The sequence below is a fragment of the Piliocolobus tephrosceles genome, chromosome 5 (genome assembly GCF_002776525.5).
Source record: "Piliocolobus tephrosceles isolate RC106 chromosome 5, ASM277652v3, whole genome shotgun sequence".
In the NCBI taxonomy this organism is placed as follows: domain Eukaryota; kingdom Metazoa; phylum Chordata; class Mammalia; order Primates; family Cercopithecidae; genus Piliocolobus; species Piliocolobus tephrosceles.
The window spans coordinates 67400505-67416618 of NC_045438.1; the positions used below are offsets into that span (position 1 = coordinate 67400505).

The following is a 16114-nucleotide window of genomic DNA, read 5'->3' on the forward strand; positions in this document are numbered from 1 at the left end:
GATTGTTTAACCACTGTACCACTTGTAAACTATTAATCTTTATTTGGGATTAAAAATATCCTAGCAGGTTTTTTTTTTTTTTTTTGGAGACAGTATCTCACTCTTTCACCCAGGCTGGAGTACAGTGACAACATCACAGCTCACTGTAGCTTTGACTTCCGAGACTAAAGCAATCCTCCCATTTCGACCTCCCGAGTAACTGTGACTACCAGTTTGTGCCCTTGTACCCAACTAGAATAATAATAGGAAATGGTTTATTCTCTCCTTATCTTTTTTTTTTCTTTAATAGAAAGCTGTTAATCTTTACTTGGAATTAATAATTTGCTACTCAGTGTTTTTTTTTTTTTTTTTTTTTTTTTTTTGAGATGGGGTCTCACCGTGTCACCCAGACTGGAGTGCAGTGGTGTGATCTCAGCTCACTGCATCCTCTGCCTCCTGGGTTCAAGTGATCCTCCTGCCTCAGCCTCACGAGTAGCTGAAATTATATGTGTGTGCCACCATGCCTGGCTAATTTTTTGTATTTTTAGTAGAGATGGGATTTCACTATGTTGGCCAGGCTGGTCTCAAACTCCTGACCTCAAGTGATCTGCCCACCTCAGCCTCCCAAAGTGCTGGGATTGCAGGTGTGAGCCACCATCCCTGGTCTGCTAGTCAATATTTTAATAGAAGTTTGGTAATTGTATTTCTTATTTTAAAAAGCACTAATTATTAGAAATGGATTGTGTCTGTAAATATACATATATACATAAATGTGTCACATTTTATAATTTCTTGTCAATAATTATCAAAATTCCAGGAATTATATGTAACGAAAGGAGCACAGTAAAAAAGCTATTCATTAGGTTCTTTAGGGATTCTCATTTTTTATTTGAAAAAAGACATTTGTTTAATTGAAAGATGTTGACATGGATCCTATTAATACAGAAAATCTTAAGACTGATTATAAATAATAATAATGTGTGCTTTTAAAACTAAACATTTGAAAATTAAAAGAAGAAAGATTGCTTGTGAATTTTTTGTTAGTTTTTCCTTTTTATTCCAAGGAATACATACATACAAATTAAATTATTACCATAAATGAAGAAATTGTCATTTATATAGCATTTGTATAATTTTGTTACTTACCTTTAGGCATTACCATCACGTTAACTTGGGAAGATAGAAATATCTAGAGTAAATTTTCTCTTTTATAATACTTGGTATGTGGGTTTTTTTTTTCTTTTTTTTGATCCTATAGTTAAGAATGATGTTTAAAAAACACTTTTGTTTTTCTCTCAGCCTCTGGAATTGCTTTGGCACTCATTAGATGAATGGCTAGTTTTAATAGCCACAGAATTGATGAAAAACAAAAGAGACTCAACAGAGATCACTTCTATTTTACTGAAACAAAAAGGCCAAGATCAAGATGCTGCTTCCATTCCTCCATTTGAACCTCCAGGACCTGGGAGCTATGAAAATCTGTCCAGTGGCACAAGGGAATCTAAACCAGATGCTCTTGCAGGGAGACAGGAAGCCAGTGCAGATTGTCAGGATGTTATTTCTATGACAGCCAACCGGCTAAGTGCTGTCATTCAAGCTTTTTACATGTGCTGTTCTTGTCAGATGCCTCCAGGGTAAGAAAGTTTTGGCTTATTATTATTTTTTCTCTGATAGATGATGAAAAGCAGTGATATTTTTGTAATTTCAAAAACAACAAATAATAATTTGTTGATTTAAAGTTTTCTTTTTGTTTTAAGATACTCATACTAATCTAGATCTAGTAGGGAATATTTAAATTTTAAACAACCAATATATATTATTGCTTTGTAGAATGGTGAATGTCACCTTGTATAGGATCTCTTAATTATGTATTTGAAATGTGTAGAGCAGAAATGCACCAAATTTCAAGATTTTTAAAAAGTCACTTGTTGATATTGTCTGTTGATGAGAAGTTAGAATCATTTTACAAATTGGCTAGGCATACTTCAGTTTCCTAAACTTACAAAGAAGATCCAACACCAAAATCTTTTTTTTTTTTTTTTTTTTGGTTTAGAAGCCAGTCCAGTTCCATATATATTTATCAAGAGTGCTATATTTTGTCACAAACTTTTGCCTATGTATTCTGATCGATATTTACCCCCCACAGAATGACTTCACCTCGTTTCATTGAATTTGTCTGCAAACATGATGAAGTTTTAAAATGCTTTGTTAATAGGTAAGCTTTCTGGGGTTTGTGGACTACCCTAGAGCCTTTCCTCTCTTTACTTACAGTTTCATCTAAACAGAAAAAATACTATTTCTCTTACCATTCAAAATATGCTCAATAACAAATGAAAGTTTAATAGATGTGGATTATTATATTTTTCTTCTGTTTCAGTATCAGTGTATCTGAATTTGCATTTCACTTAATTCTACTCATTCTTCCTGTCTATTTAAACAAAATATTTTTCTTTTAGAAATCCCAAAATTATATTTGACCACTTTCACTTTCTCCTTGAATGTCCTGAGTTGATGTCAAGATTCATGCATATCATAAAAGCACAGGTAGAAATTTTTCTTCATCTTTTTATTGTATCTAATGAAATTAATTTCTAAAATTCTAATATTGTTTAGTGGAATAATTATTACACTTCAGACATTCTGTTGTAAGAGGAATGATTGCATGTTACTTTAATATGAGAAGTAAGTTTTCTTCAAGAAATATGTATAGAGTGCCTATTATTTGCAGAGGTCTGTACAAAAACAACAGAACACATTGCCACATTTCCTGAAAGGAGCTTAATGAAACTCTTTAGTCCTATGAGGCTGATTGTCCTTTTGAAAAGGATCTTAGCCCCAAATACACTTGGGAGATTATATAACATATGCCCTTTGGAAATTTATAAATCACATTGGCAGCATGTTAAAAGGCTTTGAGAAGCCCTTTAGTAAAAATAGTGATTTAGCTTTGTTAATCCTCCAAACTTATTTGACCTGACCACCTTTCCCCTACCAGATGTGTATCTGTTCATTCCATATATCTCATGTTACGTGAAGCTAGCTGGAGGAAAACTTGTTTTGCTCCTTACCAGCTATGTGAACTTTGGGCACATTTCCTAACATTCTTGAGCCCTTGGTTTCTTCATCTACAAAACAGAGATAATGACAGCAACCTCATAAAACTATAGCCAAGAATAAATTGTCAGGAATGACTGTGATATATGCTCAATAAATGGTAGTTGTTTTGGAGATAGAAAACTTACTTCCTTTCTCTAAGAGGATTCTAATTCTGTCTGGCTGGAGAGATAATAAACATATGTATAAAACAGTGACTACATTACCTGGATCTTTAGGAGTTTAAGGGAGGAAGAGCTGGCTCTGGCATCTGTAGTCAAGGGAAATTTCAGAGGAGGCAGATTTTAAGTTACGTTGAGAAAGCTTGAAAAAATATGGAACATTTTGTTGGGAGTAAACAAGGAGGGAGAACTTTCTAGCCAGCATGTGGGCTGGAGCATGTAGACAGAAAAGTGTATAAAACTGCAGTATTGCAGCAGAAATTTTGCATAGATAGGAGCAAGATAGAGTTCTGGAAAGGTAGATTGGGGTCATCCAATGATGAGCCTTGATTTCCAGATCAAAGAATTTTCTTGGTTTGCTAGGCTGTTAGGAGCCACCGATACCCTTGCTTTAGGAGAATGGCATAATTCTGGCAAAGTTTTAGAAAATAATTTGCTGGATATGTAGGACAGACTGTAGGCAATGGTTTGGTTAGTAGTCGTAAGATAATAAATACGATAAGTGGTTTTTAATGTCTTTAGGGACACTTGTCCTTTCAGAAGTTAACCTATGAACTAATTTTTATACCATTATACACAAGTATATAGAGGGATCTTTTGACATCTGTTTAATAATGAAAATGTGAAAGAGAAGGCAGTAATAATAACTTACATTTACTGAATGCAAATTTTAGGTCAGGTGCTGTGTATTTGCTTCCATGAATTATTTTGTTTTCTTAACCATTGTGTAAGATGGCTGCTCTTTTTTTCTAAGCTGAAGTGGTTAAGTAACTTGTTTAAGTCATTCTGCTACTAAATGGGAGAACCACAATTTAAAAGTCTGTCTGGTTCTCAAGTTCAGTTTCTTTCTTTTCTTTTCTTTTTTTTTGGACAACAGGGTTTCACCTGTCACTCAGGCTGGAGTGTAGTTGATCTCAGCTCACTGCAACCTCTGCCTGCTGGGCTGAAGTGATCCTCCCAGCTCAATCTTTCAGGTAGCTGGGACTACAGGTGCAAACCAACACACCTGGCTAATTTTTGTATTTTTTTCTAGAGATAGGATTTTGCCATGCTGCCCAGGCTGGCCTTGAACTCCTGAGCTCAAGTGATCCACCTGCCTTAGCCTCCCAAAGTGTTGGGATTATGGGCATGAGCCACCACCCCTGGCCAAGTTGTTTCTTGACCTACACTATATGATACTGTTCTGGGGCAAATGAGATAACAGGTGAAAGAAGGTGAGATAACAGGTAAAATGTCACTATTTTTGAGAGATAGTCTTCTGTTTTTAATACAGATTGGTGCAAAAGTAATTGCGGTTTTTGGCAATTACTTTTAATTGCCAAATTAAAATTGTCAAATTAATTAAAATGGCAAAAACCACAATTACTTTTGCACCAACTTAATACTGTCTCTGCTTTTTACTTTCTATTCCTTCTTCCCTTCCTGGACAGTTTAGTCAAAAAGCATCTGTATTAGGTATCCACTCTGTTGACCCAGAGAGGGGGGTGTTTGTTGCCTGACCAGGGTGAGGAGGGTGTCTACATGTGTAGTGGTGGCCTAGTGTGGGGTTTTGGAGTTTGGATGTGATTAAGAAGGTGTCTGTGTAGAAGAGGGTCCCAGTGTGAGTCATGTGGGTTAGAGTGGCATAAGGAGGATTTCCCTGTGGGGGTGGTTGCAGCTGATCAGTGCTGTCTGATGAAGCCCCAGTGGGGTGGAGGGCATCTATGCACTGGAGGGGCCATGCCAGCAATTGGAGATTGGTAACATACCAAGGGAGTGGGGTTGCAGGTTGATCAAATAAGCAAGTATGAGAGTCTAACTTCTCATTTTTGGAGAAAGGAGTTACAACATGGAGGAAACTAGAAGGAACCTTGTGCTGAATTGGAGTTACCAGTTTGAATTTAGTTTTAAATCTACATAGATACATGTAGCAAACCTGGCACCTAGCTCTTGGTCTCTCAGTGCCATTCTCAATGAACCAGGGCTCCTTGGAGAAATGGCTAATTTCAGGGCTAGATCAGGGAAAGTATAAAATAAGCCTGCAACATCTTATTATGTAAGAAAATAAGGAAGTGTTCAAAGACTGATGGGGTTATGTTAACATGACTCAGAAGACAGTTTGAATGGACTCGCACTACCAAATTTGGAAGAATTTGAACATCAAAATAAAGAATGATGGCAACATAAATAGTAACCTATGAGTCTGTACTGAAAAATTAATGAATAAATGGAAAGTTTGATGAAGGGTAGGATGATTACACAGTCTCAAATTATCTCCTGACAGAATAATTACAAAGAGAAAAAGGGTGCCTTACAGTAGAGAAGCTTGACAGTGATCAAAGCAGACATAGCAGTGTGGCAGCTGATAGGATGCTCTGAGGACAACATGGCATCACTTCTGTGATACTCCTGCCAAGGATACACACCTTAAATCTAATCATGAGAAATCATCAGACTAAATACAGTTGAGGGACATTCTACAGAATTAACTGGCCTGCAGTCTTTAAAACTATCAAGGTTATGAAAATTAAGAAAACATTGAAGAAATGTACCAGAGTGAAGGAGACAGGACAGGACAGGACAATTAAAGGCAGTTCATGAATCATGTTGCAATAAAAGGACGTTATTGGAGAATTGGCAAGACTTGAAATGGGGTCTGATCGTAGTAATGTTATCAGAGTTAATTTCTGATTTTGATGGTTGTTATCTAGTTATAGAGGAAACTTTCCTTGTTTGTAGGAAATAAACACCTAAGTGTTGATAGGGGACCGGACATTATATTGGCAACTTTCTCTCATGCCAGAGGAAAAAAAAGTACTTTGTACTCTACTGTACTTAGAAGTTTTCTGTAACTTGGAGATTGTCCTCCTCTAGAAAGTTAAAAAGAGCAACTACCTCTACTAAGGGATAGACTTCTTCTTCTGTTAGTGGTTTTCAGGTGGCCAGTACTTAAAGGGAGAAACATTTTGTCTTGCTGTACAGATACTATTAAGAGGAGCCTCTATAATCAGTCCTGTTTTATGAATTATTTATGGAAATGCAGGTATTCTAGAAAGTTTACATACAAAAATGTGCCTTTTGGCTGTGTAGGTGTTTGTATATGTCTGTGTGTTTTGATCTTATAAATGTTGTGTTAGTTTTTGAAGGTAGCAGTTTATACCTTTTAATGTTAAACACTTGAATTACTTGAAAAGGGTCCATTTGTTTTTATTTCTCGGTTCACATTTCATAGATAAAGGATATAGTTTAATATCTTATAGTGGGCAGTAAGTTTTCTTTTAAATAGTTATTGACAATAATTTTAACATTGCTGTGAATGACAATAAGAACAATATCTATTTATTGAGCATTCCAGGTATTCAGTATTAGAGCATTAGTATAAATGCTTTTAGTCTATTTTTATCTTTGGTAAAATGGGGACCAAAGTCCCTTTTTCTCATAGTGTTGTGAGGGTTGTATGTGGTAATGCATTGTAAAGTGCTTCAAAAAGTACCTGGCTTATAGGTGCTTAATAAATGTTTGCTAATTTATTATTATAATAATGATTATTATAATTACCATAATTATGTTCTTTATTTGAATTATTTAATTTAATCCTAACAGCTCTTGAAGTAGGTGTATTCTTTTCTCTGTTTTACAGATGAGAAAACTAAAGTTCTGTGAGGATTAATAATTTCCTTAAGATAAGTCTAGTAAATGACAGAGTGAGGAATTCTCAAACCATGTTTATCTGACTTCAAAGCCCATACTTAAATAATTGCTTCTGTGTAATGTTTTTTGTTTCCTCTTAAACCAAACTTTTAGAAATAGTTAGCAATAGAATTTCAAGTACTTTATATTTCAACTTGTTAACTGAAAATGAAATATTTAATTTATATGCATAGTAATGCATATAACATATAACACCAGTGCTTTATTAAAAATGTGGAAGACTGTTAGAAGTATGGACAGAATTACACATTTAACTTTAAAAAGGTAGCATTTATTCTTTTCTTACCGAAAGCAAATGTTAAAAGGCAGAAGTTCATCTCTCATCAATCATACTGTGTTTTTATTAAGAATTAATAACAAGTGATATTTGAATCTTTTAAAAAAACCTATTTAATTTAGCTCAGATGAAGAAATTTATTGGTGTCCTAAAAGCCACCTGGAAGGTAACTTTTTTGTGGTGTTGGGTGGTATTCATCATATATATCTCTTGAAACTCTTAGCTTTTGTGATGGTATTGCATCACCTTGGTTCTCCTTTGACTTTTCCCGCTGTCTGTATCATTTGCTAAGCAAATTCTCAGTCATGACTTGTGATCATAAACTTCTTTATTCTTGTTGTTTGTTCTCTGTGTCTTTCATCTCTTGACCTTATACTGTCTCCAACTTTACCTTGGTTCATGACTTTATTTTCAGTGTCTCAGCTGCATCACTGTCCAGTATCTCTTTCTAAATCCCTAATAGTTACACCCCACTATATCTTTAAACTCATTATACATAAAATCTTACTCATTATATTTCCACCAGTACCTTCTAGGAATGTGGGGGTAGGTTTTGGGGAAAGGGCTTTTCCGCTTTAAGTTATTTCTGTTAATAAGTTCTATCTTGCAGAGATCTGTAGAGATAAGGTCTCACTTTGTCACTCAGTCTGGAGTGACAAGGTGAGCACACTACAATTATAGCTCACTGCAGCTTTGAACTCCTGGGTTCAAGGATCCTCCCACCTCAGTCTTCTAAGTAGCCAGGACTGCAGGTGCATATCACCACGCTTGGCTAATTAAAATATTTTTTTTTTTTGGTAGAGACAGGGTCTCACTGTTGCCCAGGCTGGTCTCAAACTCCTGGGCTCAAGCGATCCTCCTGCCTCGGCTTCCCAAGGTGCTGGGATTACAGGCGTGAGCCAGCATACCCAGCCACTTCTCTTACTTTTAATGCTTATTCAAAGGAGTAGTATCTCTCAGATTGACTTCATTGTTCCTCTTTGCTACCACGACCAGGGCTTCTATAGCTCATGCTTCATTGTTTAGAACTTGATATTTTATATATATATATATAAAATATTGTGTTACTCTATGTTAGTCTCATCTCTTTAACTGTATTAAACAGTTTTTAGCAAGTTCATGGAGTTTTTACTGCTCTTAAGTTACATGCAGTGTTGGTACATACTAGGTACTCAATACTTTCTGATTAATCAAAAATTATAGATCACTTACAGTTTGCTTACCTGGCAGATGAACAAAAAGGAGAGATTTTCTTTGCTATTCAAGAGATTTTGTTCTTCAATTTTTATTGTGGAGAATGGGAAGGGATAACAAATTCCATTCCAGTTTCTGCATATATTCTAAAGGATAGAAATAAGAATAAAGTTAGGAGTAAGAGGCTGGGCGTGGTGGCTCATGCCCGTAATCCCAGCACTTTGGGAGGCTGAGGTGGGTGGATCACCTGAGGTCAGGAGTTCAAAACCAGCCCGGCCAATATGGTGAAACCCCATCTCTACTAAAAATACAAAAATTAGCCAGGCATGGTGGTGAGTACCTGTAATCCCAGCTACTTGGGAGGCTTAAGTAGGAGAATCACTTGAACTCAGGAGACAGAGGTTGCAGTGAGCAGAGATCACGCCACTGCACTCCAGCCTGGGCAACAGAGTGAGACTTTGTCTCAAAACAACAACAATAACAGCAATAAACCAAAATAAATAAATAAATAAGATTAGGTGTAAGAGATTATTTTCATGAAAAATTAAATGGAACATGCAACATAATTTTTCTGGGTATGAAAATTCCTTGTAATAAGGCTTGGATTTAAAAGAAATTGAGAATAAATATGTTCAATTACATATCTGATATTAAGTTCTGAGGCATAACCAAATTGATAAATGTAGAAATTAAAAAAAAATACTTTTTCTTGGTAGCCAAGCTATTTCAGCTAAGTTCTGCCTTTTTGTGAATAGTTACTGAAATGTTAAAACACATTATTCAGTAACTCCTTATTATAAATAAAGATCTAAGGATGATTATTTGTAGAAAAGGCATTTAGCATACTAGTAAATCTGATAATTAGATAACTGATATACTACTAACATATTTTACTCTTATTTTTTGAGCTAGCCTTTTAAAGATCGCTGTGAATGGTTCTATGAACATCTTCATTCAGGACAGCCAGATTCAGACATGGTGCACAGGCCAGTGAATGAAAATGATATCCTACTGGTTCACAGAGGTATGCTTAACAAAGAAGCTGATATATGTGTGAACCACAAAGTGCTTGTTATTGTAAGTTTTAATATGTAAAATTAACCAATGCTACATATTTAGATTCTATTTTTAGGAGTAGCTGTGAAGTTGTGTCAAAGGCAAATTGTGCAAAGCTAAAGCAAGGGATTGCTGTACGGTTCCATGGAGAAGAAGGCATGGTGGGTATAAAAGATGATGATGTAGAAATCACTGTATGTAAAGAAAGATTGAAATGCCTTTTGAATAAAGTTTAATGTTTAGTTGATAAAGGAGGAAACTTTATATTTAAATTTTGTTATTTAGAAAAAAATTTCCCAGTATAACATATTTCTGTTGATGCTTAATTTTATTTCTTGAATTCAGGGTCAAGGTGTTGTGCGTGAATGGTTTGATATTCTGTCCAATGAGATAGTCAATCCTGATTATGCATTGTTTACCCAGTCAGCTGATGGTAAGTTGTACGGTCTAGAAGACTTTTTCTGCAACTTGTCACATTTTTCACACTATTTCAATACATTTTATTTTTGATTTCCACAGCAGACCTGTGAGCCAGGTGGTATATTCTTATTTTATAGATGAGAAAACTGAAATTCAGAGTTTTCATCTGCATTGACACAGTTAATAAGTAGTAGAATCATAAATGGAACCTGACTCAGTCTAACATTTTTTCCTCTTAACAGTTGGTTCCCAGATGCTTGTCTCAAGGATTAGTGTTGGCCCCAAGGAGGTTTCTTATCAGTCCTTTATAAAATAAAACTGAATTTGTTCAATTTAAGGATTATCCTCTAGTCTACTTTTTTTGAGTTAAATTTTTCATTTCATAAATTAATGGTGCTTGTAGATGGCCTTAAACAAATACAAGTCCCTATTTGGAAAAATAAAAATTTGCTAACTCTATTTATAGAGTTTCCAAGTTTTAAAATATATTGGTTAGGAAAACCAAAGTCTAGAAATCATGATGTAAAATTTCAACTCTTAATCTATTTATATATACTAACTTTATTTTCAGTCATTTTAAGAGATCAAGACCTGGCTACTATAAAGCTCTTATTTAATCATATAAAACAGATAATTAACCCTCCTTGTTGAAATGGTACTTGTGACCTATAGAGTTGTAATTTGTTATTGTAGACTAGATGGAAATAGTTATCATCTCATTCGTGTGAGATATTTGAGAGTTCTCTAACTTAATAAAGACATACATATTCCAAGTGAAGGTGGGATTTCAGTTTTCAAATGCTTTGCACAGTCGCTCATTTTTTCTGAAAATCTCTTCTTTCCCCAAATGTTTACATTCTTTTATCAGGAGAGAATACTTCATTAATGGTAGCTTCTGATTGCTTCCAACCAAACTAGCAGCAAATCCCTATTTGATAAGAAGGATGATTTTAAGGGAGGCGTGTGGGAGCGGGCTGCAACAGAGCTAGGCTGCTGCAGGCATTCATCCCTGTGATGGGCTTCTTGGATACACTTTGAGTATTTGAAATTGCATAGGAACATGGAACTGCCCGCTTTAACTTGGTAACCTTTGATTCTTTGAGGTGAATTTGATGTCTTTGTGAATGACAAGTTCAGTGAACCCCTGAGTTTAATTATTTAGGCCTAATCTTTGAAGCTAGATCTAGCATTATATTTTAGACTTACTTCTTCTCTTTATATCCTTTATTCTAAGTCTACTTAGCTTAATATCTGAAAAACAGATTTGGTGTGAAATCATTAGTTGAGGTACTTCCTTAATGTTATAGCTTTGTAACAGAGCAAATGTTGAAGTACATAGACCCATAAAGTTTTTTTTTTTTGAGACAGAATCTCACTCTGTCACCCAGGCTGGAGGGCAGTGGCGCGATCTTGGATCACTGCAGCCTTGACCTCCCGGGCTCAAAGAACTGTCCCACCTCAGCCTCCTGAGTAGGTGGTATGGCTAAGGTGGGAGGATCACCTGAGCTGGGAGACCAGCCATGGTGCCTGGCTAGTTTTTGTATTTTGTAATTTCTCTATTCTTTTTGTGGAGACGAGGTTTTGCGATGCTGCCCAGACTGGCCTCAAACTCCTGAGCTCATGCTATCTACCCGCCTCGGCCTCCCAAAGTGCTGGGATTACAGGTGTAAGCCACTATGTCTGGCCAAACATTTTGATTTATCTTTTTGTAAGCCATATCGGTCTCCTCTTTGGGGTCATAGTATTAATAAATTAAAATCAAGCTGAAATATTTTCACGCTCTTAGGTTTAGTTGACAAAGAGAATTACATATAGGAATCAAGAATTTCTTAATGTGGCGAATGTGTGGGTAGACCCGATATCTATAATAATTTTTTTAAAAACTTGTTTTCTAATGAAATTAAGATGCTTACAGTAGTGAAATAGTATAGTTGTTATGAATTTGTCCTTTGGGTTTATACACGGTGAGAATCTTGACTGCTGTTCTTTTGATATGATCTTGGGGCCAGTAAACTTAATTTTCTGCACTTTTGTGTCCTCATTTTAAAATGGTGATACCTGGCTGGGCACGGTGGCTCATGCCTGTAATCTGAGCACTTTGAGAGGCCGAGGTGGGCAGATGACAAGGTCAAGAGATCGAGACCATCCTGGTCAACATGCTAAAACCCCGTCTCTAACTAAAAATACAAAAATTAACTGTGCATAGTGGCATGTGCTTGTAGTCCCAGCTACTTGGTAGGGTGAGGCAGGCGACTCGCTTGAACCCAGGAGGCGGAGGTTGTAGTGAGCCGAGGTTGCGCCACTGCATTCCAGCCCGGTGACGTGGTGAGACTCCATCTCAAAAAAAAAAAAAAAAAAAAAAAAAAGATGATAACATATGTTTTGTAATGTGGTAAGAATTCAGTTAGCTAATATATGAAAATGCTTAGTCGGTGCCTGGCATATGGAAAGTGTAAATATTATATGCTATTATTATCATTACATGAAAATGATATTGTATACTAGGATTTTTCTGAGAGCATGAAAATAGTTGGGGGAGTAACAGCTATATATATATATTTTTTTTGAACTTAAAATTTATCATAAACTTTTAATTCTATTTAAAATTTTCAAGTTAAAAACTGTTACTCTTTTTCTGAAGATTTTCTCCCTATATGTTTTTTTTTTTTTTTGAGATGGAGTCTCTCTCTGTTGCCCAGGCTGGAGTGCAGTGGCCGGATCTCAGCTCACTGCAAGCTCCGCCTCCTGGGTTTACGCCATTCTCCTGCCTCAGCCTCCAGAGTAGCTGGGACTACAGGCGCCCGCCACTTCGCCCGGCTATTTTTTTGTATTTTTTTAGTAGAATGTTTCCTTTTTTTAAAAAAAAAAGTCTCCTTGTCCTTTTTAAGTATCTAGATTTCTCAGAAAGTAATTAGAGAGGGAATTAAACACAGAGCTAGGGGAGGAAAATAGAATCATCAGAAATCTTTGTAGCCCTAATCATTCATTATTTTAACAGGTAAAAAATATTTGTGATTATTCTCAGAATATTACATTTTTGGGATTATGATTATATTTATCTTTGAAGTCGGCCTTTATCTCACAAAGCTTTGCTTTGGCTTTTAATATCAGGTCTTGCTTCATGACAGGGAATTGTTCTCCAAAGGTCCTTAACAGTGAATGATGAGACTCACATGACTTATTAATACCATAGGCTTCCAAATTTGTACCTTAATATCTAAATAAACTAGTTAGCAGTTTAACCTGGTGTCAGCACTGAGAAATCAAAGATCAATGAAACACAGAGTGAATTATTGTCAAAATGACTAAACATTTCACTTTCCAATACATTTCTATCTTTTATTTTTCTTTGATGCTATTTCATTAGGTTTATCAGTTACTTCTTTTAGCCCAGGCATTTACGATAGTAGTATGTAGAATGAGCTCATGATGTCTTTGTTGAATGAATGAGTGAATTTGTAATATGAATTAGTGGCCATCACAGAAAAATAGGAAAAATAGGAAAAGAAAGTTATTTAAAGTTGAGGTTTTGGCATTAGGTTTTAACTTTTAACTAGTAGTATTTTTTTTTTGAGACTTTTTTTTTTTTTTTGTGGTGAAATACACATAAAATTTACCATTTATAATATTTGAAAGTGTGCAATTCAGTGGCATTTAAGTACATTCAGTGTTGTGCAACCATTGGACACTATTTTCAGAGCTTTTTCATCACCCCAGGTAGAAATTCTGTACCCATCAAGCAGTATCTCCCATATTCCTTTTCCTCAGCCTGAGGTAACTGCTAATCTACTTTACCTATCTATAAATTTGCCTATTCTAGATATTTTATAAAAGTGGATTCATATTCCATTGCATTGGATTTTCATACTAATTGGTAACTATTGCCCTTGCCATGTTTACTTTCACCTCAGAGGTAATTGTTAGAAAGACTTGGTTACTTGTGGACTTAGGTGATTTTCTAATCATTATTAACAGACATCAAGTTCGTTGACTAGGCCTGTCACTTAAGAACAGTTGTACATTTACAATTTTTAGTTATTCTCATAGTGTTCTACTCCTGAAGAAGCAAAAAATACTTACTGCACTGGCACATACAGATGAATGGGATAATGTCTGGATGTCTGTCCTAGTGAACAGCCTATTGCCATACTGCCTAGGAAACTGTGTATATGTGCTTGTGTGTGCGCACAATCCTCTGCTGTATTATTTCCGGAATGTCTCTGGTGATCAACTAATTTCAGTCAAAAGTACTCTAAAATTTTCTCTCTGCTGTAGATTACTGTGATAAATATGTGTGAATTAATGGTTATCTATACTTAAAATTCTACTTACCACCTGTTATATATTCCACAAAGAACATTTCTCTGAAAGTTTGTACACAATGTCACCTTAGTTTGTACACAATGTCACCTTAGCTGAAGTTGTATGTGAATTAGTTTATCTGCATTGAAGTGATCTTTCTTCTGCATATAGATTCTTAATAATTTATTATTTTGTATTTATTTCAATAGGAACAACTTTTCAGCCTAATAGCAACTCTTACGTAAATCCTGATCACTTGAACTATTTTCGGTTTGCTGGGCAGATCTTGGGATTAGCATTGAACCATAGGCAGCTGGTCAATATTTACTTTACACGATCCTTCTACAAGCACATTCTTGGTATGGCTCTATTATTGTTTCTGTAGACATTTATTTATATTGTTTTCCTTTCAGTTTGAGGAAAACTAGATAAGCAGTAGCATTTTGGATGAGATAATTTTTATTTTGATTGGAGACCATCTATATATGTAAGGTATTTGAGGTTTGAAGGAGAAAAAAATGACCTACTTTTTTTTTTGAAACACTTTCAGCTAAGTTAGTTTTTTTTTCAATTTTAGTGTGTGTATGTTTATGCTAAGAATACATTTCAATATGAATATACTTAAGATAATTGGCACTTTTGAAGTTTATAATAACTTCCTGAATAGCTATTTCAAAGAAAGATTACATTGTAACAATGTGAAAGAAACACAGGCTTAATTTAACAGACTTTCAAATTCAGGAATCCATTTAAAATATGCTGTGAATAGGATTATATTATATTTTGCAGTTTTGCAGAATATCTGTAGAGGGCAGTATTTTACCATTAAATAGATAAGGGAAGGCAGAAACAGACTATAACTGTTGTATGTTTGCATTTTTTAGGTATTCCTGTAAATTACCAAGATGTGGCATCCATTGATCCAGAATATGCCAAAAATTTGCAATGGATTTTAGATAATGATATAAGTGATCTGGGTCTAGAACTAACTTTTTCTGTTGAGACTGATGTGTTTGGAGCAATGGAAGAGGTGCCTTTGAAACCTGGGGGTGGGAGTATTCTTGTGACACAAAATAACAAAGTGAGTATTTCTGTTTTTACCTTAACCATTGTTTGTAACTTGACTCTGATAGTTTGCTAGTTACTCTAAATTATTCTGGCACTTGTAGAAAAACTGCAGTATCATAACAAATAAAACATTTAAGTTAATAAAACCATCAAATGTTAGATTTTGAATTAGAAAGGATTATTTTGATAATTGTGCTAGCTGTGCTGAGGTGGTTCCTAAAAAAGTCTAGAGCACTTCAGCTGATAGTATAAATTGGGCATATGCATTTTGAGAAATTTGATTAGAAATGTAAGCTTAAATGAAGATATTTGCAAAAGTTGCTCTTTCATGTTTTTAAAGTATGATACTAAATAATTCTAATAGAGAAAAGAAATGCCAGTGTTTAAGCTTTCCACATACTTTTGGGATCCAGTAAGTTTGTTTGACCTTTTGATATTTTTTTGACTTTATAACTTGATTATTTATTTATTGAGATGAAGTCTCACTCTGTCGCCCAGGCTGGAGTGCAGTGGTGTGATCTCGGCTCACTGCAACCTCTGCCTCCTGGGTTCAAGCGATTCTCCTGCCTTGGCCTCCTCAGTAGCTGGGATTACGGGGGTGCACCACCATGCCCAGATAATTTTTGTATTTTTAGTAGAGACGGGGTTTCACCATGTTGGCCAGGCTGGTCTCAAACTCCTGACCCCAGGTAATCTGTCCGCCTCAGCCTCCCAAAGTGCTGGGATTACAGGTATGAGCCACCATGCCTGGCCTTATTTTTATTTATTATTTATTATTACATCTCCTTTTATTTTATTTAACATTTTATTATTATTATTATTTATACATTATTATACAAATAATATGTATAAT

The 16114-nt window shown here is 35.2% G+C and overlaps 1 protein-coding gene across 6 annotated transcripts in view; it reads left to right on the top strand.

Annotated features, from left to right (window-relative positions):
- Window positions 1-16114, top strand: part of HACE1 (HECT domain and ankyrin repeat containing E3 ubiquitin protein ligase 1) — a 123949-nt gene that overhangs the window by 71280 nt on the left and 36555 nt on the right. For all 6 annotated transcript variants that reach the window (XM_023205917.2, XM_023205918.3, XM_026454415.1 and 3 more), the window contains 8 exons: window positions 1279-1613; window positions 2126-2194; window positions 2436-2523; window positions 9328-9439; window positions 9535-9632; window positions 9817-9904; window positions 14403-14552; window positions 15078-15274. In XM_023205917.2, coding sequence (XP_023061685.1) covers window positions 1279-1613; window positions 2126-2194; window positions 2436-2523; window positions 9328-9439; window positions 9535-9632; window positions 9817-9904; window positions 14403-14552; window positions 15078-15274 — 1137 coding nt within the window. The remainder of the gene's footprint in view (window positions 1-1278; window positions 1614-2125; window positions 2195-2435; window positions 2524-9327; window positions 9440-9534; window positions 9633-9816; window positions 9905-14402; window positions 14553-15077; window positions 15275-16114) is intronic.